The sequence below is a fragment of the Chelon labrosus genome, assembly GCF_963514085.1.
Source record: "Chelon labrosus genome assembly, chromosome: 7".
Taxonomy (NCBI): domain Eukaryota; kingdom Metazoa; phylum Chordata; class Actinopteri; order Mugiliformes; family Mugilidae; genus Chelon; species Chelon labrosus.
This window is the reverse complement of record NC_140343.1, coordinates 8,616,938-8,640,833: the sequence shown is the minus strand read 5'-3', so window position 1 is coordinate 8,640,833 and position 23,896 is coordinate 8,616,938. Positions and strand designations below refer to the sequence as shown.

The window sequence follows — 23,896 nt, the reverse complement described above, 5'->3', positions numbered from 1 at the left end:
ACAATACGATCCCAGGCCAACTTTCTTGGGCAGGGGAAGTTAGTCTGGCTTCCAGGCTACACTGCAGCCAATATAGTTAAGAACTACAATGATCAATGTGTGTGTTGAGCAGGGTCTCTTGGGTATCTCTTAATGGACAGAACAAAAAAACGACAGGTTATTATAGAGAACTCTGATGCACGAGTGACCAGTCGGTTGATTAAAACTGGACTCTACATTGTCAAAGCACAGATTCTATAAATATGTAAATTATTTGTCATTTTAACTGCAAGATTCAAGGTGTCTCCTTTTTCACGGTAAAGTTTAGTTGTCGGCGTTTCTGACAAGTGTTTTCAGTTGCATTTTGAATCGCATTAGACCTCCAGACTAGTGGTGTTTTCACGTCACAAATCATGCTCATACAAACAGTACGGTGCATGTGCGTCATTCAAGGTAAATATAGAGAAACATTCTCTTTTTGCAGATTAATGTGCAGCTCCGAGCAGGCAAGGTCGCTTTTATGCCATTATGTATCTGAGAGTGTTAGAAACCAGGAATAAAACATGCTCCAAAATGCCCGCTTATGTAATTCTTTAAATCCTATATTCTCAGCGTACATTACTGTAATTACCACAACTGTAACCGAGCCTGTAAACACACCTTCGCTGTTAAACTCTTGCTTCTGGGGTTGGCAGGTGGAGAGGACGGCTGCAATTATGCAAAATGGAACACTGCCCACTATGATTACTGGGTGTTTAATATATTCTCAGGGTGGGAACTGGTCTGCTAAAGAGCATGATCAGCGCAAGGTGGGAAATGTAGGCTGGTTTACAGTTAAAATAGAGGCTGAGGAATGCAGGAGGGGAAGAATCTTTAAGTGGGTGTGTAGGTGTTGAGCCCTGTTTAAGGACTGACACAAGGAAGTTTTAAATGCTTTTTCTTTGTGAATAGGACGTTAATAACCGGCTTTTTGGAAGCATATAGTTGAGGTTAAAAGACTTGTCTGACACCAGAAGCTTTTAAGAAGCTTTATAATTGCTCTGCAAGTAATGTACTTTTGAACTTGACTTGACAGTTTACAGGGGTTAGTGGCAAGGCTCAAGAGAGGAGTCTTCCAATATAGGCTCTCTCTTCACATCTGTTTGCCACTATGCTAACCTCAAACGTCCATGTCTTTTTAAACTCTATCAGTAGTTTTACATTGAAGTATCAAGTAACCAGAGTGGCCTTGATGAGTGTGCTAGCGTGCTAGGAGGTTTAAGAGCGGATCTGTAAACCCTCGCGTTACCAGATAATCCGGCCGAAGCTTTGGTACCAATTGTTCTGTTTTGAATCCAGGGTTTCTCATACAATATTAATATAATGGCGGCCCTACAGGGTCTAATTTACTCCGCCATAGTCTCATAACGAATTGGAAACCGCTCACCTGCTCTGACGAAGAAAACGTACGGGCCTCATGTAGCATGTGAAGCTATTTGCATTGTTCACTAATAAAAAATGATGTAACTGCCACTTTTTTAGATTCGATGTTTGTGCACTTGATTTTTTTTAGGCCATGGAGATTTACAGTTGGAGAGTTGGTCAAAATCCGTAGGAAAAGACTCTAAGGCGTAATGTGAAGTAGCTTAACTTTATAAGCGCTAGCTAGCAAAGTTAGCAAGAGTTTGCTATAAACTAGATTTATTCGCGGATACTTTATTTAATCTTACATACATTTGTCCATTGAATGCTACGTCTCAACAGCTCATGTTTAGTATCCCTGTATATGAACTGATGAACTGCACAGGCTGCTGCTGTTTGTCGCTAAAATCACGCCAGGTTCTCGTGAAATTTGGGGGGAGGCACTGGAATCTGTAGATAAATCGGCTTGAAACGTCCATAGACTGAGCTTAGCGTTAGAGAAGAGTGAAAGAGCTTTGGTTGCTTTGACTTTGGATGAGTCAATACTTGATTTTTGGAGAGATAATTCCTTGAATATCATTATACATAGAGTAGCTTACCATTTGGTAAAGGTGATCCGTGTCCAAGTCGGCAGAGCTACTCTTTTCCGTCGGTTTGTCTTTTTTCACTCTCACATTGCCTTTTTTAAATTCGCATTTCAAGACCAAAAATTCCGAAGTTATCACAGCCACAATTATGGACTATAACTGGGTTGCCTGGCTCCTCTTTCGCTACGTGAGTGAAGATGAATCAATAGTGTGTAGCGCAGCCAGGATTGTGCTAGTTCTGTCATCAAGCTTATGAGCATCGAAGCAGAATTATGGAGTTGTAAAATCCTGCCTTTGAGCGATAAAAAAAAAAAAGAAGAAAATATACAGTAACTGTGCAGCGCTGTCACATGTGATGAGCTTCAAACTATTTATTTATTTTATATTTTAACCTCAACTGTCTCAACGAATAAAGACGGTGTGCTCCGGTTCATTTAGACGAGGCTTAACCCTGTAAAAATACCACACTGACCAACTTGTAAAAGGCAGTCTTCCCACTTATCAAAAAACTTTCCACATGGCTCTAACTACAGGTCAGCTCCTATTTGCAGTTTTTATTAGGATGGTTTTCCGAGAGGTGATCAAAGGGCGCTTTGAAAATTCTCAGAGTAATAAGTCTGATTGGGACAGACCAAGGACACATGCGGGTGTGTGTGTGGACGTGCACATGCCTCTAAATGGTCCAAGTGTGCGTATAAAGCCGGAGTCAATGCTTGTATTTAGTATTCATCACAAGGTGAATCTGTAAGTCATTTCATCAGATTAGTGGACTTGTGGTTAAGTCTCATTACATCTAATCAAGGTCAGACACTGTGAGAGCTCCTCTAACTTTCTCAGCCACATTGATCCTCGCAGCGCTGCATGCGTGCGAGTTGTGTTTGTGTGCATGCAGCAGCGTTGTGTGCGTGGCTTTTCAATCCGTACGCCTTCTTGCAAACACCGGGGCACGGCGTGGGGTACGTGAACTAGGTGGAAGTGAAAAAGTTTCGCTAAAGTTGTGGAAAATGGAAAAGAAAACTTGACTTTTGTGCAGTTTTACTTAATAAAATACTGGATTTTCTTCTCAAACATTGTGAAGGGAATGTGTGCTGTAGAGAAAAAGATGAATTTTGTTTAGCTGTTGGGTAGCCAACTCTCCGATGTGGTAAACAATTCAGTGACTAATACCCTTTTTCGCTATATCTGCACTCATTGTTTCTCCACTGAGGTGATTATTTTGTTACCTGTCAGCATAGTATTGCATTACCAATGGGACCATTATTGTAATCAGACTTTCTTTTGTCTTTTTTTGTCTTTCTTTCACATAACATCACGTTTGACTTTTTCCGTGTCTCCTCTACTTTGCCGTGTCCTTAAAGCCTCTGAAACTCTCTCTACCGCCTTACCGTCTCGTATCACGCTCTCTACTTTCCTCCCGGTCTCGTCTGTGCTCTGCGTCCTCCATTTTCTGATCTGAGCCGAGTTTAAGTAATGCCTTTGATAGAATTGATTGCCCTGAGAGGGAATCGATGAGCTGATCTCAGAGACTTCTGGTCGACTGCTGATTAACTCTAGACCTCCGATGACGCCTCCGAAACCACACACACACATACGCTGAGCTGCCTCTGTATCTGTCTGTAATTACACATGTGAAAATGAAGCTGGGCCCGGAGGGGATTTACTCGACGCGTGAGAGAGTCTGCTTGTCTGCAAACATTGTTCTGCAGCAGTGCCTACATCATCGCTTAATAGTAGTCGCAGCTGCATCATTAGAAGTCATAGACGTACCATAAAGTCATGAGATGGCAAAAATAGGTTACAGTAATTCATTACATCCTGCTTGGGATGGCTGCTGCCATCAAGGAGTGTCATTGCTATGAGGTGGGGGTGCCTGGTCCGGTCTAGGTGGGTGGTACATGTCTAAGGAACATCCACACGAATAGCAGGTCCAAAGGTTTCCCAGCAGAACGTTGTATTGTCATATGTGGTCCAAATGTTTTACAAACTTGCTGTGCCTTTGAGCAACAGTTTCACTTTCCGTCGCTTTAGTCCTTTGAATTTAATGTCTTGTAGATTCAAAAATTTAAAAGGAAAAAGTTAACAGTCTGGTCGTTTGTAATATTTTATAAGGTACCATGCTGAGATTTCATGTCTATAAATGATTTGTCAGACATCAAAGCCCTGATTTTCTGGGGTCCAGACATTACAAAGTCGCCATTCATTTACTCTGAGTGGCATGAGTTTGACAATCAGTGCTGATTAGAGGAGCAGTGTAGACGGTCAAGTGTTATTTTAACTCCCTGCATATCTATACCCCATGGATGGAGGTAAGGTGTACGGAGACACTCAGCCACCCTCATTCAGCCTCATTTTGGGCCAACACTCTATTTAGTGCCCCCCCACTAGACCAAGTGGTGCTTGAAAACTTTGCATATAGAGCAAAAACTGATCAAGAGCACTTAGGCTTTGTATTATTTTGAGGATTTTGGGGGATATTTTATATTCATAGCACAAACACAATCTGGTATTGTCAGTGTTGAAGATCTAAGTCTGCTCAGGCATTTCACACTGAGAATCATGCTGATAAAGGCTGTACTGAAACGCTTCTAAACCCATTGTGAAACATAATGGAAGGAAATTAGACAAAGAATGCTAGTAATTTTAGAAGTCAAGTAATCTCCAATCATCATGTGTGTCAAAGTGAGACAGATAAAATTGTCTCAGTAAACTCTTCACTGATCAGGCATAACATTATGACCACCTTCCTAATATTGTGTAGGTCTCCCTTGTGCCTCCAAAACGGTTGTGACTCATCAGAGAATAGACGTGGGCCTTCTGAGGGTGTCCTGTGGTGTCTGGCAACACAGTGTTGATAATGGGGGGCCTTTGGGTGCTATGGGTTGAGGGGAGGGGCTTCTGTGGATCAGGCTTTTTGCAGTGCACCCTACAGATACTTGATCTAGGGATCTAGGGAATTTGGAGGCCAGGTGTTGTTTTTCATGGTGTGTGTGTGTGTGGGGGGGGGGGGGGGCTGATCTGGTCTAGGTGGGTGCTACATGTCTAAGTAACATCCACATAAATGAATGCCAGGTCCAAAAGTTTCCCAGAAGTTACTAGTAGTTGAGTTTTAATTTACTGATAATTTTGGATTTTTTTAAATAAATACCAGTGTGTCTTTAAACGATAGGGTCTATCGCAGCCACCACACTTGGCAGGAGTTACGTCCTGTTCCCTATGTGGGGTGGCTGGCATAGGAGTCGCTCCCTTCAGACGTCTTCAACTGAGGGCAGAGCTGCATGATTCAGGCCTGATGACTTCACTGGGTTTTCAAGTGGGCACCCCACTTCACCGGTGTTTCGTCAACTAGCCCACGACACCTCACTGGGGCTCGACAGCAGAACCAGCGTCCTGGAACTGCTCCCTCGGCCATTCAGGACTTCACCACTCAGCTCTGACCCCCACCCTCTCTGCCAGCCTGGTTTAGCCACCGCTCGTTCCTCTTTAGCCACAGCCTTCTAGATGCTGTCTCAGCCTGCTTTGAAATGTTGTTCACCAGGTTCTTGCGTGTTGCCCCTTCCACCCCAGTATTTATTTGCCACTAAATAATTTTGCTCTCAGCTAAAATTCATCGAGTGCTCTGAACTCAGCTTATTTGAATTAAAAATGTTCTTGTAATAGCACAAGACAAAGTGAAATTCATCATTGGATGTCACAATTATATATATATATATATATATATATATATATATATATATATATATATATTTAGTATTACACCTTAATAAAATCTGATGTGTTCAGTGCTTTTTACTGATTATCTCGCCCAACATCACAGAGCTTTAAAACCGCCATGATTTCAAGGATACTTATTTCATCACATCTGATGAAACCCATTCATCTAAAACACAGACTGTCAAAGCAGCGCCTCTCATCACAGCATGACGCCTCTCCCACTTTTAGAAGCCATGATTTATAGAGCTCATATTCAGTCACTGCTGACTTCTTCGAGTTTCTTTTTATATGGGTGATTGTAGCGGGAGAAATCTTTAGTGAAGATATTGAAATATTGCAATACTGAAAGGGGACATTAAGTCAGTTTCAGGACGGCTGTTACTTTCCTTCCTGCTGCCTTAGTCTACCAGGTATTGGAACTTTTGACTGGATTCACTCGGCTGGTGACGACAATCAATTACCATCTAAAGTTTATTCGGTTTTACCTGAGGTGTCAGTCTAATGTTACCGTGAAGCCAGCTGAGCCTCGGTGACAACTAAAGTTGAAACTTGATTCATCTCTTCATCTCTGTGTCCCTGCTGTCATCAGTTCCACCTGCCTAGTGGGGTGAGGTGGGTTTGGCCTTGTCTGTGTGTGCAGAGACAATAGGCCGGTCAGCACATTAAAGCATGGAGACAGGAGGTTAGGCTAGTTAATTATTTTGGAATATGAACGGGAAGGATCCAGTGAGTTGCATTGTCGGATGGCTTCAATTTCATGCTTGAGGCAGCGGCAGTGCCAGCTGTAATTTCCCAGGTGGCTCCACTCTCTCTCACTCGCTCTCGCTCGCACTTTCTCTACCTTTCTTCCTTGCTCTTTCTGCCTGGTAGAAAGTCCGCCAGTGACCCTGTCATTAGAAGAAACACTATGAATACAAAGCTTTAAGAGATGTTCACAAAAATCATAGTGTTATAAAAAGTGGAAGTGTATAGATAGGCTTTCTGAGGTCACTCGTCTACAGGTCTAGAAAAGTCTTATTTGTCTTGAATCTCTTGCTATGTGTGCTTTTAATAAAAAGTCTCTGTTGCCGCCTATATATAAATATGTACAATACGTCCCCACTTCCTTGCAGATGCCAAACTGACTGTTTTCGCCTGGATACGGGCCGCTTTATTGATGACCCACCCACATTTCTACCAGACTTACTCACGTTTTCATTTGATTAATACTGCGCTCTGCTCTATTTCTTCAAAGAATGTTTCAAGGAACAATGGATTACACACTGTAGTTATTTATTAATTAATTTTTTCCTACTCTCATATCCTGCAGGACCACTTTACGGAGCGGTTAGCATAGCAACTGGTAGTCATCGTGAGGTCACATCCTGTTTCTAAACTAAAATGAAACTTATCCAGAAAACTGACACTTGAACATGCATCAGCATTATATTATATATACCACTTAAAAAGACATAAACTATCTTTGGAAGAAAAAAAAAAAAAAAAAAAGTGTTTTAGTTTGGCCCATCCACTAATCTGGAGGAGGTGGAGCTTATGACCTATACTGCAGCCAGTCACCAGGGGGAGCTCTACTTGCTTTGGCTTTACTTTAGCGGAGCTATTCTGCACTCCATTTTTATTTACAGTCTATTGCCCCCATTGCCCTGACTGGAATTTTTTTCACTGGCCACGGCATGCGTTACATACACATGCGTAACTGCTCTGATGTAAATATACACACCAACCTTCCTCAGTCCATTCATCGAATTTCTTTTTGTCCATCAGTAGATTTAAGTCCTAAAAATAATCAGAGGACGCATTACTTCAATCAGTGGGTGAATGTAGATGTTTAAGGTAGACCGCTGAGAGCCACGTCAAATCAAGGCTTTGTACCAACTGCTTTATTTGAATTGTCATGGCAGTACAGTTCATTCAGTTTTATTCCACTGTGATATAAGTGTTAAACTGTAGTACACTTCAGGTTTGAATTACACATTTATCTCTTACTGCTGTGATTACAACCTACTCAACAAATTCAGGTACGTATATTAATACAAGGAGGGACTTACATGGACATATAGAATTACAGCAGCCACTTACACCAATCAAATGACCACCTTCCTAATATTGCGTAGGTCTCCCTTGTGCCTCCAAAACAGTTGTGACTCATCAGAGAATGGACATGGGCATCTGAGGGTGTACCGTGGTGTCTGTCTTTGGGTCCTATGGGTTGAGGGGATGGGCCTCTGTGGATCATCCCACAGATACTTGAACAGTTTGGGATCTAGTGAATTTGGAGGCCAGGTCAACACTTTGTGCTGTTCTTCATGTTTATTTGAGTTGTTCCTAAAGCGTTTTTGTGTCTGTGTCAGGCTGCATCCTGCTGGAGATGGCTGCTGCCATCAAGGAGTGTCATTGCTATGGGGTGGTCTGGTCTAGGTGGGTGCTACATGTCTAAGTAACATCGACACGAATGCCAGGTCCAAACGTTTCCCAACAGAACATTGTATTGTCACAAGATGGTCGGTTATTTACTTTTCCTGTCAGTGGTTTTAATGTTGTGGCTGATGGTTGTATCTCACATCTGTATTTCCAAGTGAGGAACAACTAAACAACAAAGATTCAAAGATTACTTATATGAACACTTTTATCCAGTGAATTTACTGTTTGACAACAACAATTAAAAATCCACTTTTGCATATACAGTTTTGCATATTTCTGCACAGCCCTTTCCTTGAATTGCTCGAAAAGGAAAACAAAAATTAAAGCTCACCACTCGCTCTTTCTTTCTTCCTTGCCCATCATCTCTGACCTGCATTGTTTTGCTTAACTCGCAGTATCTTGAGGCATCCCATTAACCACAAATGCCTTTAACCTGATTTATACGAGCAACGGGTTAAAGTGTATTGATCCCTTGAGGAAAACACAGAATAACCAACTAACATACACCACAGGAAACATCCTACAGAAAACATTGCATTTTTAACTGCCACACCATCACCAACATGATGCACTGAAACCTAAAAGAAAGAAATGATTATTTATCAGAGCCTGTAAGAAGTCATCAATGACAGAAAAAAGCTTGTAGCTTCAAAACATTAAATGAACCAGTTACTGCAGAAAGAAAAGATTTAATGTTTATTGGATGTGTTTTTTCTTCCCGAAATGATAAGGGCATTCATAATCGAGGATTATAATTTATAATTTAAGCCATTTGGCTGTTTTGCTGTTCTGTGAAGTTGAAACAGCTGTTTACAGCAAACTCGCTTCCTTGTTTGCGCCGCACATGGCAATCAAACAGAGAAAACCACGCACGCAGCAATTCAATTAGCGACCCTTGCTCTCTGCTGGTCACAATTGATTGGTGGTCAATATGTTTTGGCTCCCAGAGGGCGTCTCGTGGAGCTGGTACGGCCTGATGGGATTGCTTTTTGGCCAGAGCCATGCATGTTGGCAATTATGTTTTTATCATCTTCTCATAAGCTCGAAAGGCAGCGTATGATCATGAGAGCAGGAAGAGTCTTTGATGACAAAATAGACCTTTCGCAATGAAGAAATTTGAAAGGCGCAGGTGGAATTTAAGGCTTTGACGATAAATCTGCTCAAATCAGTTTCCCGAAATTCACAATATAAAGTTAATTGTATGCGTCCTGTGACGCATACAATTAACTTTTTTTTAATATACTTTTTTATATACTTTTATATACTTTTATTATGTTTTCTTTAGAACAAGCAAGTAGACATTGAATAAGTACAAATCCAAAATTTTTTCCTGTCAGTTAAGTAAAAATTAAATAATAAAAATAAAAATAAGTGAGGAAACACAAAAAAATCAAAAAAAAAGTAAATGTGAACAGCCATGTAGGTGAAGGGCGTATTTAAATCGCCTGTCTTCAGGATCATATATCAGTAGGTCGGGCAAACATCTTCCACTCAATTGTAAATCAACCATTTCATCCAGTTTTTAACAAAAACATTTCCTCTCAGTCTCAGTTGATAAGTCATTTTCTCCATCGTACAAATCTCTCTTGTAGCTTCCAGCTACAGCTTTAAAGTAGTAGTAGTAGTAGTAGTAGTAGTAGTAGTAGCTTTTCTCATACCAGTGTCCTTTTATTCGGTTATTAGTAGGGGTGTAACGATACACACAAATCACGGTTCGGTACGTCTCCGGTGTGGGGGTCACGGTTCGGTACAACGGGAAAAAAGCAACAAAAACTCACACATACATGTATATAAGACTAGATTTTTTCATTTATTTTGAACGGTCCACCACTCGCGTCACATCGCCGTTATGTTGCAACGGGAAACCAAAGTGTTCCCACACTGGTGATTTAAATGAAGCCGGCGACTCTTCCAACTCCACACTCTCCATTACTTTTCTTCTTCGTCTGTTTTTCTTCTTCTGTAGGCTAATGACGTTTGCTGGCAGCTTTTAGGCTCATTACCGCCACCTGGATTGAAGCGAGGGCTCGACTTTTTCTATTATTTAATAGACTACTCACTCAGACGTATTTGCCGCATGACTGCGTGCACCGAACCGTGACGCCCGGTACCGTGACACCGCGGGACGAATACAAATACCGTTGCACCCCTGTTAGTTAGATATCTGTCCTTGTCAATAACATAATCATTTATATATCCTAGATACCCTAGGTACTGTAAAGCCCATAATATCCGTAGTTATAGCATGTACATAATCCCAAAATGGTTGTAGTGTATGGTGTTCCCAACGAAAAAATTGTGTAATTTGCTTCTCTATTCCCACATTCCCAACAATTAACCCTTTTTTGACGTTGTTAATAAGTTTGTTATGTCAAAATGTACACCATAGCAGCAACTAAAGCACATCTACTATCAGTATTCTTACTGTACAAAGTAGTAAATAAAAAAAAAAGTTTGTGTGGTGGAGAAAGACATCAGTATAATTCCATTAGGTCCAACTCAGTCAGAGCTGTTTCTATGTGTAGAATCCACCTGATCCCACCTAACTTTGAAATAGTTGTCTTCCAATTTAAAAGAAAAACAATTAAGAGGAAGACTTCAGAAGTCAACTGTGCTCTCCACATAATTCGGTTGCCTGTTTTAATCTCTGCGCTTTGACCCGGGGTTTGAATTAAATGCCACAGAGGAAGTAAGTTCACAGTTTGCCCGCAAAGTTCAGCCTCGCACGCTGCATCTCTAAACAGCCGCTCGGCTTCTTTTCTCCTCCTCATTTCTTTCTTCCCCTTCCTTTCACTGCCGTCCCTCATTAGGCCGAGACGCGGCACTAGCCGTCGGTGCTATTTTTAATGCCCTATGTGTCGTCTGCTAAATAACCACTTAGGGAGCCCCGCTGGAAAAAGTGGCAATTTCCTATGAGAGTGATGGTGTCGCGGTGTATTTCTTCCCCCCGTGGCACTGTCAGACACTCGGTCTGGACCGTGTTAATGGTTCCACGTTTAAAAAAAGGCCTCTTTTCTCTCCTTTACGATCTCAGAGAGTGAGAAAGACGCAGAGAGAGAACAATAGGAAAAGAGGGCATCGTCTCCGGTTTAACTGCTCAGCAGCATCGACTTCAGACGCACGAGAACTTTGCATTCACATTTTCGCTCGGAGGCAGAAAGAATGAACTGTGTTGCCGTGTTTGTATGAAGCTGCAGGGCTATCAGTTTGCATTCGGCAAAAACTTGTGGTTCTTTCAGTGTAATCCCAGGTTCACTGTTTTTCTCCAGTGTCGCTCTGTTACATGGCTTTTATGTCCCTTGTTTGTTCCCTGCTACTTTCTCCTTCCTCTGCACTCATGTCATTTCTTTTCTCTGCTTTCCCTTGACTTTGATCTCTCTCTCTCTCTTTCTCTCTCCCATATACTCCGCCTGAATCAGGGCCCGCAAATAATTGGAGATCAGCGTTCCAATGAAAGCCACTAATCAACACTAACCTTCATTTAAAATGTAATCTGATATTAACCGCATACGTCCTTTCCGTAAATTGGATTTCACATCTGAAGGACACTGGCGGGTGGAGTTCCAGGCAAGATTTAGCTGGCTGGTCTTGGCCTCCACGTCCAAACTCACCCTCATTTCCATACAGCCCCGAGGGGTCGACGAACTGAACCAAACTTAACCCGTCTGGAAACTTCTCCCGCCGTTTACAGTCTATATTAATAGTTGACTGGAACTATTCTGCACAACTATTGTGTAACTGCAAACGGATTACAACGTTTATGATGGCAGTCGCTTCGTGTACCATCCAGCTTATGCTGCAAAGTTAGTCATTTTTGCCAGATTGCGTTTCCTGTTGCTGTGAAATATCTTTCTCCAGCTGCATGTGCGCAGTGTGGGCATGCAAAGTACAAATACTGACATGTTCACACATAAATTATGCACCCATTCTCAAAATAACACAAAAAACCAAGTGCACATTCAGTCATGCATACACAAAGATGACACTTACAGTGCACACACAAGGACACACAATTTGAACTCATGCATTCACTAATCGTGCCAACAGGACTTGCCTACATACGCACTTATTCCGTCTCAACGTAACTCACGGGACGAAATAATGAAGCGAGCGAACGCATTCTTTTCCTTTGTGAGTGATGCACCGAAGGCTGATTTAACACCACGAACGAAGGACAAAGTTATTGAACCTGAAGTAAGATTTACATGTAATTTTAGCACATCAACTTGCTTTGTGTTTTTTGTTTTGTTTTTTTCTTCCTAAGCTCGCACGAACCCTCTGGGGCAAACTGAATTTACGTTTCAAGGAGCAATATCTGCCTTTTTCGAAACTCTGTGCAGTGGTTTTTACGCTTTATTCTTTTTTCAAACTCTCACAAAGATAAAATCCGTGGACAGTGTGACATCGATTGTCTGGTTTTGTTCAGAAAAAAGCCCAAAGTGGGAATAAATTCAGTTTACAGTGATACGTATGTCAAGTAAATAATAGAAGGTCTATCATTTAAGGTGCTGCAACCAGAGAATATTACGTACATTTACATAAAACAAATTATTTGTTAATTTAATAACCGGTACATACACCAATTGCTTCAGCTGTAATTTGTCTATAAAATATTAGAATATAAATTGCTTATTGTGTTTCTTTGTAAAGTCTATGTCACGTGACCTGATGCTACCTGAAGACACCTGTTAACGTTCAGGAAAAGTGAAACACACAGTTGCCTGTAACATAAAAATGTCTCATCCTGGATCGTTTTCCTGGCGGACACACACCTTTACGCTCAAAGCATTATGAGCCACAAGTTATTTTAACGAGACTTTGAAAAACGCGCTTTGGAACGTGGTTTAATGAGCGTCGCCGTGACTCGAAACATCCTCACGAGCCAAATAATTGGCCGATCCATACGTCTCTGGTCGGGTATAAATCATTGATGCTCGGCGAGCTCACGGCTCGCCTGCCTCCCGTCCTTTGTCTACTTCATTCTCTTCTGTTCCTTTTCTAAAGGTTATAGCTCTCAAAAAAATAAAGAAATTTGGTGTGCTTCATTCATGCTGTGCGAATCTGAAAGAGATTAACGAACAACCTGCTACAAGCCTTCCACCTATTTGAATGAAACCGCAGACTCTAAAATTACAGCAGTATATTCCCTTTGTTGCATAAAGATGGAGTCCATTCGACATGTTTGAACGTTAGATTACAGCCTAGCCTGGGGAGATGTTCGTGGTTATGTATTAACCGTTTGTTGTTCATGTATTTTTGAGGGTTTTTGCGTCCAATTTGTAAAATGTTCCGACTTGAATGACTGATTGACCTGACAAGGATTGCATTTGGCCCTCCGGTCACAAAAAGCCCCAATTCGATCAGATTCCAAGCCAGTGCGTTGCCCTTCCTCCCCAACGTATCTTCCTCTAATTGCCTCGGTTCCCGGTTTGTCCTAGTGTTAATATTCACCGTTCTGTGACCAATATCTCACCTCATCTCCCCCACATCTCCCTCCGCCTTATTTGACCTCTTACACGTTCCTTCCCTATTTTGTTTATTGTCCATTCATCCGAGTTGATTAGGCTAACTGAGGCAAAATATAAAAGCACCAGGTTGAGACACATGTGGTGTTTGTTTAATTGTCTGAAAGTGAACGATGGAATTTTTATGCGGCCTTTGTATAAACGGGCCGGAGCCACCGGGAAGGGCGCATCACGTTGGTATCGATTCAACGGATGCGCCGGCCCTGTTTTTACTGCGCCGAGTAGCCGGGCGATAAAAGTTTACTGTTCTCAAGCAGGCACTCACAAATTTATGGCGCGACCTCATGACTGAAACTTGGGTTTAATTATCCTATTTCACAGACAATCAGCTGTTATGGACCCCCTGTTAGTCAGACTTGATTGATGATCTGTCAAACACACGCGAGAAATAAGTTTGTTTTTCTCGCTCACTTGCACTCGGTCCTCATGATTGTTGTTGTCTTTTTAAAAAAAAAAATCAAAAGAAAGTCCCTCTCCATCTTTATTTTTTAAGAAATCACACATGGTTCAAATTTTTCTTTGTACTTCCTGTGAAGCCAATTGATATTCGCACCATTTCTGCGTATTTGGGCATCCATAATATCCCACCGATGTAATGAGACGCGTTTCCTAGGTGTTTGCATAAAAAGACATTAAAGGAGGCTACCTCATCAATCAGTGTTGCGCTGTCTGGAGTGCTGGAGAATTTCAAATTAATGCAACTATAATCCTCACTCCTGGTAAATCACCCATAAGCCTCCATTCCTCCCCATTCATCATGTACCATATCATCGCAATCCCTCCCACGTGCTTTTGTTTTGACGTTCCTTCTCACCGCGGCAGACAGTGACTTACGGATGACTAATATTACCTGGCCCCGTAGACACACTTCATAATAAATAAATTATCTCGGCATTAGCCTGCAGGGCTTCGAGCCTTCTGAATCAATTACCCGCGAGGATGGCTTTCATGCTAGGCAGGCGGCCGGATGGTGGACGTGGTGGCATGCTACAATGGTCCAATCCCTCCCTCCTTGTGAAGGGAAATTAGCAAGGTAGTTAATCAAAAGTTCATTAGCATACTGCACCTTGCTCGGTCCACCCCTACACCCTGCTCATAATAGACACTTCGGTGGACCATGTGAAAGGATTAACAAGTCTGCACCAGTTCTGGCTGTGGATTTGTTTGGATTAAAACACTGCATTGTATTCTATGTGCCAAATTAGTTTTCTGTCCTCAGGATCAGCAAAACCAATGCGCAACTTCCAAACTGCTAAGAACAAGGGTGTAGGAATCGTAATTGGTTAAAAGGACAGTTTTTCCCTCAAAATAAATTTATGCTGACCAAGACGTACCGATATGTTAATCACAAACTGTCTGCAGACGGGAGTATTTTAATTAATCGTGTTAATTTGTAAATATCTGGGCTAAGATGAGGAATTTTCGCAGACACGACAGTACACTCTGACCAAGTTAGTGTCCTTGCCTACATTAATATTCATATTTGTCTCCACGTTATCCCGGAGCCAGTACAAATTCAGCTTGTGCCAGTTCATTTTCAGTCTGCAACACTTAGACTTTATTGAGATGCACTTTATTGATCCACAAGGGAAATTGCTTGGTCATAGTAGCTCAATTGCACATAAAAAAAAACACTCTTGAAGTGAAATAAAATACATAATAGGATATAATGGCATAAAAAAAAAAATACAAGACTTAGCATTTGTGGAAGGACAGGAAGGATAGGATAGGAAGGATAATGGTAAGGTACAATGATATAGATGGACTCATTTGCGCCAATTTGCAAATGCAAACCTTAAAATGACATGTCGTATCATTTGCATTAGACACTGACACTGTTTAATGTGTTGAATTCAAACGTTTATACTGCAATAAAGCATTGCAAAGGCAGGGCATTCCCTGTTTTTTTTTTTTTTGTGTGTGTGTTACAAGAATATACGTACATGCACTTCTCCTAGAATTTGGCATTTTCTAATGACAATGTCTGAGAAAACGATCTCACAGTATGTCGGGGGAAATTACCGCTACCTCAGTGCGACTGTGGAATAAATATGCGATTACGTTACAGCGTGAACAAAAAGGGCTCAGCGCTGATCCCGTTGAGAATTTTATGCCCGTGCGTGTTACAGAAATGGAAGTTGAAGGGAAGGGCTCTAACCGGGTCATCCAGCCAATTGCACTTGTTCATTTGCTTTACTCTGATTTATCCTGGATATATTCACTGAACCCCACGCTCTCGTTCCGACCCTGTTTCAGAGCTCATTCGATGGCGCGTACCTCTCCACCTGGGAGGTGCCGCGTTGAACCACCATGCCTTGCTGCTCGCCGCACTGCTGCTCCACTGGAGCATTGCTAGTATCAGTTCCTGAGCTGTTATTGGCAGTAAGCAAGCTATCTGGCTGCTAACTGCCTGGTGTTTGTCTCACAGCAGTCCCACAGCTCTTGAAATATTCATTCACTACAAAGTCTTGAGAATGGTCAATTTAGTCAAAGGGCTGTGTGTGATGGCTCCATAAACATTGCGTATTCGTGTTCACAGCATACAGGTGCATGTGTACAAATTTTCTTAGAAGGAATTTTATGTGGTTTCTATGTTTTTGTAAAGACGCAGGCCTTAGATGTTTCAGCAGCAATCGAATACTGGTCTTTGCTTGGGAAAACCTTCAGTCATTATATGTTCCCATCTTCACTTCGATTTAAATAGCGTCGGTAATATTACAAATTGTCTCGAGGTGCTTTCTAAAACATGTCTTGAAACCCCCAGGGCAGGAACCCAGCTCATAAGGATGAACCCAGCTCATAAGGATGGACCCTGGGGAAGGTGTTGAAAGGGAGATGGAGAAAGGGACGCATAGCTATTAACATGCTAAATAGCAATAGCATGCAAATGCATTAGTAGTAATAGAGAAGAAATTAAAAAAGAAATTAGAGGATAGGAGCTTGGTGCCAGAGAGAAAAGAGTAGAGGGTAGGTGCGCAGTGCATCATCCCCCAGCAGACTAGGCCTATAGCAGCATAACCAAGGGATGGTTCATTGTCACCTGAGCCAGCGCTAACTATAAGCTTTATCAAAAAGGAAAGTCTTAAGCCTAACCTTAAAAGTAGAGAGGGTATCTGCCTCCTGAACCCAAAGTGGGAGCTGGTTCCACAGGAGAGGGGCCTGATAGCTGAAGGCTTTACCTTTCATTCTACTTTTTGAAACCACAAGTAAGCCTGCACTTTGAGGTCTAAGTGACCTATTGGGATGATATTGTGCTATGAGGTGTTTGAGATGGGGCTAGGCCTTTAAGGGCAGTGTATTTAAGGCTCTAACCAGGACTTACCGTCAGTTAAGTCCATCAGTGCTTCTCAGTGTCTGCTCTGCCGCTGGATACACCTCTCACCATTCAGTAAAAGGGGAGCAAAGAGGTTTGGCAATTTTTGCTAAGAACTGACTTTCAAAAGTCCGGGACTTTAGTATACCTCATGATTATTTATACTGGCAAAGTCAAACAACACGCTAGACAGCAATACATGAGGCAATGTTATGTTTTGATTACATTCTGGTAAATGTGTGTGATCAAGAGGTGCAGATGTACCAGTTTGACTTTCTTTAGTCTGCATGTTCCAGTTTGTCTATGTCTGTGCAGAGATGATGGTCGTCGTTGAACATGCTAATTACCGCACTCCATGTAGTGGCACTTCTGTTTATTCCGAACACAATGCCCTCGCGTCCGCCTGAGATGCATTTCTTATTTTGCGCGGCCCAATTTCCTCTGGGAACGGCCTGTGAGATGAGTGAGCCCGGGTCTGTATTTGGCATGGGCAGAATTGCCATTGTGTTATATCAAAGGCTGCACAGAGAGCTGCAGAACGAACTTTTAAACAGTAACAGATTATTACTTAGCCGAGCAATCATAGGGAATTCGAATTGCCTATTTCATTTAGCAGACATTATTACAATTGGAGCGAAAATCTTTTAATTTATTTTGTCATAATCAATGTCGGGGTAGCTTTCTGTTGTTCTTGCTTGTTGTATTCCATCTTTTGATCGACAGCTGACCCGTGATTCTGACTCCCAGGGCCTGAAATGGTCAGTCAGACAAATTACATCCTTTTAACCCAGCTGTCATTCAGACACCCCTGGGGGCAGGGGGTGTTTGGTATGAGACGGAGAAGGACTGTGCTGGCCCACAAACATGCACAATTAGAATGGGCAGATAATGTGAAGCATGAGGGGACTATTATCTATATATTACGGTATTTCCACGAGGCGCATTTAAATCGATTGAACACCAAGCCAGATGTGAGACAGTTCACGCGTTCGCACTCCTTCACACAGCCGCTCCATTGGTATTCATATTCACACCGTCACACTGACCAGAAGAGACGTGTTTTGTGCATCAAAGACACAAGTACATGGACACACACTCTCACAGGCACACACACAGCCCATTCAGTCCCCTTGGCAGTAATAACCAGACTGTGCTGATATGGTGCTCGCTCGTTCGCTCTCTTAAAGGGGATTTGCAGGAGGCTTTTATTCTTTAAAGGCCAGGGGAAACCTCATTTAGGGGAGACACATTGAAAAGATGCCCTGCACAAGAGCCCGATATTCAGCAGGAGGAAGAAGGAGAGCTGGAGGTGAGGCGGGAAGGGAGAGGCGGGGTGGTGGTCATCCAAAAGATGAGCACCAGCAAAAGACGGAGAAAAAGAAGAATCCAAACCTCGACCTTTAATCCAACCCATCCAAAAACTGAAGTGCAAGCATCCTGTGTTTTTTCTGAGAGCCTAGACGGCCGAGCTGAAACTCCCAGCCTCCCCCCACGAGGGGCAGCGTTTGAATGGCGGCAATTTATGCAGTACTGTTAAAAATCAAAATGAAAAGAAAGAAATATGATATGAATAAAACGGGGAATGAAGCTGGAATGGGCGAATCCCATAGGCGCTATTGATCTGAGGCTGCAGCACGCACAAACACGGGCTTGGTGCCAGGAAGCATGCTGGTGGTCAGATATGTATAATTGATGGAGTTGGGTTTGACACAGCTCTGTAATGTAATCGGGGACTTGAGTCTCTATGGTTTTAGAGAGTGCTTGTGTGTGAGGGAGAGAGAGAGAGGGAGAGATTGAAGGGAGAGGCTATAGGAGAAGGAGGCAGGTTGAGGTGTGTATTGGTTTGCAGGAAGAAGGGACAGGGATTTGCAGTAGGGACTCAGTGTAAATTTGATGTATTACAATGCTGTATTTTTTCCTCCCTGCTCCAGCCCCACGGGTTGCACAGGTGGGAGCATAGGCCTTCTCTGCTGTAATGGGCTTTTACCTATAGGGACCTCATTCTCACTCACACTCGGAGTGTTGTTTGACAATCTGTTACATGTACTTTCCCTCTCTGTCCACTTTCCCTAGCTTTCTGTCATAAATAAAAAAAAAAAAAATCTACCTATAGGGTTTCACATATACAGTAGCTAAAAATGCCTTTATTAATGCAATCTGTACGGGACAGCGACACTGATCATTTACATAATTGACTAAACTGCCAATTTGGCTCAGGGGGTCGTCCAGTAATCACAGAGCTTGTGGTTTTAGTCCCCGGCTTTCCGTGCCCGCATGTCGAAGTATCGTTGGACAAGATAATAAAATCAAAGCTGTCCCAGGTGCTTTAGTCAGCATCTTGCATTGTATATACAGCGATCAGCCACAACATTAAAACCACTGACAGAAGTGAATAGCATTGACAATACAATGTTCTGCTGGGAGACTTTTGGACCTAGCATTCATGTGGATGTTACTTAGACATGTACCACCCACCTAGACCGGAACAGGCACCCGCCGCTCCGTAGCAACGGCACAGCAGCCTGACACAGGCACACACCCAAAACTCGAAAACCTGGCCTCCAAATTCGCAAGATCCCAAACTGATCAAGTATCTGCGAGATGATCCACAGGACACCCTCAGAAGGCCCATGTCCATTCTCTGATGGGTCATGACTGTTTTGGAGGCACAAGGGAGACAATATTAGGAAGGTGGTCATAATGTTATGCCTGTTTGGTGTATATACAGTGTATATATACTGTGTGTGTAAATAAGTGAAAATTTTATACTTGGTTAATTGTTTTTTTTAACAGGCAGCTAATCCAATAAATAACAAATACTATGTAGTCATTGATAATTCAAAAAAAGCAACCTTAGTTTAGACATAGTTACATTTCCATACAAAAGGCTGCTTATCTTTCTTTCTCTTTGTCTCAGTTGGTGTTTTGTTGGTTGCTATATGTGTGTGTATTTTGCTGTTTTGCCCCCGCCCCACAGTGCTCCTGCTTCTTTGTTCCACTCTGGCTGTGTCTGGTTTAATTGCAGGCCTCTGAGTGGGAATCGATTTGAGCAACAAGATAACCAAGTTATCAAACTGTTTCATTGACTGGCTGTCCCTTCTCTCTCCATCTTTTTCCTCCTCCCTGTTTCTCGTCCCGTTTTACCCTCCCTTGCCTTCGCTGTCTGTCCCCATTTGAACCCCTCTTTTCTTCCAACCATTTCCACCCCACCCCCCCTTGTTTTATTCCGCCCTTGCTGTTTTCCTTCTTTTCTTTCTTTTTTTCCACCCCTGTCCCTTCGCAACAGGCCGGCAGACTTGCCCACCGGAGAAGTTTGATTGTGGAGGGGCTGCCAGCAAATGTGTCTCGTTGTCATGGCGATGCGACGGCGAGAGGGACTGCGAGAACGGGGCGGACGAGGAGCAGTGCGCTGCAGGTGAGTCTGCGGCGGGTCCTGGCAATGTTGAATGGATGGGGAAGAAAAAGGAAAGAGAACAGAATGCAGTATTTTTTTGCTTACTGCATGCTCGCTCATTAAATAAATCGTGTATTTGACATGAAATTATATAGAAAGACGCCCAATCAAAGCCCCGTAGTCCTTTATATATCTTATTTCTATCCTTTCTTCGCACCTATACCTTTTAAAGTCTCTTTTATTCTGTGTGTTGACACAGACAAGAATCAAAGAGCATATTTTCCTAATAATACCTTTCATCTGTCTCTATGCAAAAAAAAAAATATCTTGATGATAATTGATTTCCCGTCTGCAGTTTGAGTGCATACGTGTGCGTCGTAGACGTCCCGCTGTTATAATAACCTGCAGTGATCAGCTTTTGATCTGCTATTTTGGGAGACGAAGCGATGAATATTAAGAAGTTCATCTGACAGATCAGGGTTCACTCATAAAATGTACTTTTATGGCGTACAGCATTTGTCTTGTGCGAACGAAGAACTTGAATTATTATTTTTAAAGAGACAAAAATAAAGGGGCTGTGATTGGAATAAAAGTTAGAATATTGTGTTTTTTTACATCTTCTCATAAAATGACTGGGACAATGTGACCTATGCTTGATAGATAAAGTGTATATGTTCTGAAAACTCAGAATGTGTCTGAAAACAAAATTATTCCAACTTTATGGGCAACAGTGTAAAAAAAATAAAAAAGCTAAATGTCACGTAATCTATAAAACGGATAATAAAATAATGTTAAAAGTGGGGATATATAGCTTGTACCCAATCAGCTAGGGTTTCTTTACTCTTTTTAAATGTCACCTGGGTTGATTTCCACATTGAAACCTGACCTTAAGCGCAACCAGGAAGTCTTTGTTTACTTATACATGTTTTCTTTCCCTGTAATCTTCTCTTTGTACATGGCCGATGATCTATTATCTGGAAGCGGATCACTCCGCCGACTCTGAGATGTGTCATACAGAAGGCATAGCTAGTGTGTGTGTGTCTTACAAGTTTATGTTTCAAGGCGTGCCCCGTGTCACATGTTTGCCCTGCGGTCACATACATAGATGCATTCGTGTTCCAAAATACATCCTCACACGCAGTCTTTGTGCTGGTGAATTGTGGCCCATCGTGTTTGCTTCAGTCATCCACTTTGTAATGTAGCCGGATGGGAAAGAGTCTCGCTTACACATTTATTCTGTGGTGCATCAAAGGAGCTGTTTAAAACCTTCAAATGCACATCGACAAGGCTCTTCAGAGGCTTTGTAAAAACACATTTTGGGTAATATTTTCAGCCGATGCAATGTCTTCACCGGCAACAGCCTCGCATTTTTCCATAGCTATGCATACATACTGTACGTACATACATACACTGCTGTCACATTGCTTAGCCCACATCCTTAAAACTGATATCAAAGCGATAAAGGGCTCATTGATTTTCATCAGCATAAACATCTGGCCTACAGCGTTATTGATTTTAAACCTGAAACAAGCACACACTTGCACGCGCAGCACTTTTCCAAGAATATAGATTGGATTTAAGAGTTGCCCTTTACGCAACCTGTATTTTGAATTCTGAATTTCTGTATGAACATCCATTGTGTGTGGGTGAGGAGCAAAAAAAAAACTAAAAAATGACTTTCAGGCTGTCAGTGATTTGCGTTTTAGTGGAGTGAAGGTGAAGACATTTTGGCCAATTGTCGGCCACTTGTGCAAGAGGCCGAAGTGGAAAGTGAATGTGGAACGGGAGAGTCCTCGCAGGGATAGATCTATAAAATTGCGTTTGTGTGCATTGCATTTCCATAATATTGCCAACATTCCTCAGGCACTTTGAAATTCATACATTCTCATGCTGTAAGTGAAGCACAAGGGTGTGTGCATTCATAAATAACTAATCTCACACACACACACACACACAAGCATGTACCGTAAGATTACAGCCAGTTTTTCTTAAATTCTCTCAGTGTTTTTTTAATGAATTTTATCGATCACAGAGATAGTTCTGAGACGTTTTTAAATTATTTTGAGTTCTGCCGTCTCCTCACTTTTGAGACCCCAGGGAGTGGCTTTGTAATCTGAGAAAGAAAAAAAACCACCCACATGTATTTTATTTTATTTTATTTTATTGAGCTACTGCCGTTAACTGTAACACGTCACATTCAAGCCCTGAATATTTCGTAATCCCAACAGTCATACGGCCACAGTGAAAGAGCATCAGATGCTTCCTCTTCATTGATCATCCTGTGTTCCCAGTGAGGGATCCTGTGGTTTGCAACAACACGGGTCAACTCTCCAGGGATCATATGCCACATTGCCACATTTTGTTTAAAATAACTAAATGCTATATATTTAGGAATTGTGTTCCTACATGCTCATAGTTTTACATACAACATTAAAACCTCGAAAAAAATATATTTTCGTCACTGTAGAGTTGGGTTTCATTGTGGTCGACTGTCACCCTTTTACCACAGACAGTTGCTAGTATGTAAGTTTGCCATTACCATTTTTAGCATCCCACAACATTATGACCACTGAAAGGAGAAGTAAAAACATTGACCATCTTGTGACAATTCACTGTTCTGCTGGGAAACTTTTGGACCCAGCATTTATTCATGTGGATGTTACTTAGACTTGTACCACCCACCTCGACCAGACCAGGCACCCCCACCCCATAGCAATGACACTCCTGGATGGCAGCAGCCATCCCCAGCAGGATGCAGCCTGACACAGGCACAAAAACGGTTTAGGAACAACTCAAAAAACAGCACAAGGTGTTGACCTGGCCTCCAAATTCACCACATCCCAAACTGATCAAGTATCTGTGGGATGATCCACAGAGGCCCCTCCCCTCAAAGGCCCCCACTAACAACTTACAACTTAATTTACATGTTCCCGACAACGCTTAATACTTGGCAACTGAAACCTAAGAAAAACAATACTATCCATAAAATAGTATTACATTTGTGCCACATTTGTGGCCTTCATCACAACTTCATCAGCTGCCCAATTATCAACTCTTCAAAGGTTATGGCTTACAAAGTGTAGATGTTATCGGTCCTGAGCAAGCTCATTTCTAGTATTTGCCGATCCAACTGATGCAAGCACATGAAATCTGCAATTTATCACAATCTCGCTACAGATTTGCTTGATCTTTTTTGACAGGTGGATAGAAACATGCCCCAACTTATCTTCTTCTCTGTATATATTCGCCGTTTCTCTCGGCATCTCTCTGCCGGTCCATTCATCTCCATTCTGTCTGTGGGTGCGCTCAGTGATCACGTTGGGGAGTTGGTGGCCATGACCTAATGAAAACAACAGCCGCTGTTGTTTTAGTTGCTCAACCCGAGCTGCCGCGGCATTGGTCACGTAACATTTCTGCTTCTCTCTTCTTCCTCATCCCTGCTTTGCACCCCTACTTCTTTATTCTCTTTCAATTTCTGTGTATTGACACGGACCATATATTTTTTTTTCCCCATTACCTTTCATCTGTCTGACACGTGCGTCTCTATCACTTATTGCGGTGAAAA

At 42.2% G+C, this 23,896-nt stretch overlaps 1 protein-coding gene across 1 annotated transcript in view; it reads left to right on the top strand.

The window, feature by feature from the left end:
- Positions 1-23,896, top strand: part of lrp8 (low density lipoprotein receptor-related protein 8, apolipoprotein e receptor) — a gene marked incomplete at its 3' end in the record, with an annotated part of 164,864 nt that overhangs the window by 78,659 nt on the left and 62,309 nt on the right. Inside the window, exon 4 of the mRNA XM_084547835.1 lies at positions 20,224-20,352. Within this exon, the coding sequence (XP_084403961.1) occupies positions 20,224-20,352 (129 nt within the window). The remainder of the gene's footprint in view (positions 1-20,223; positions 20,353-23,896) is intronic.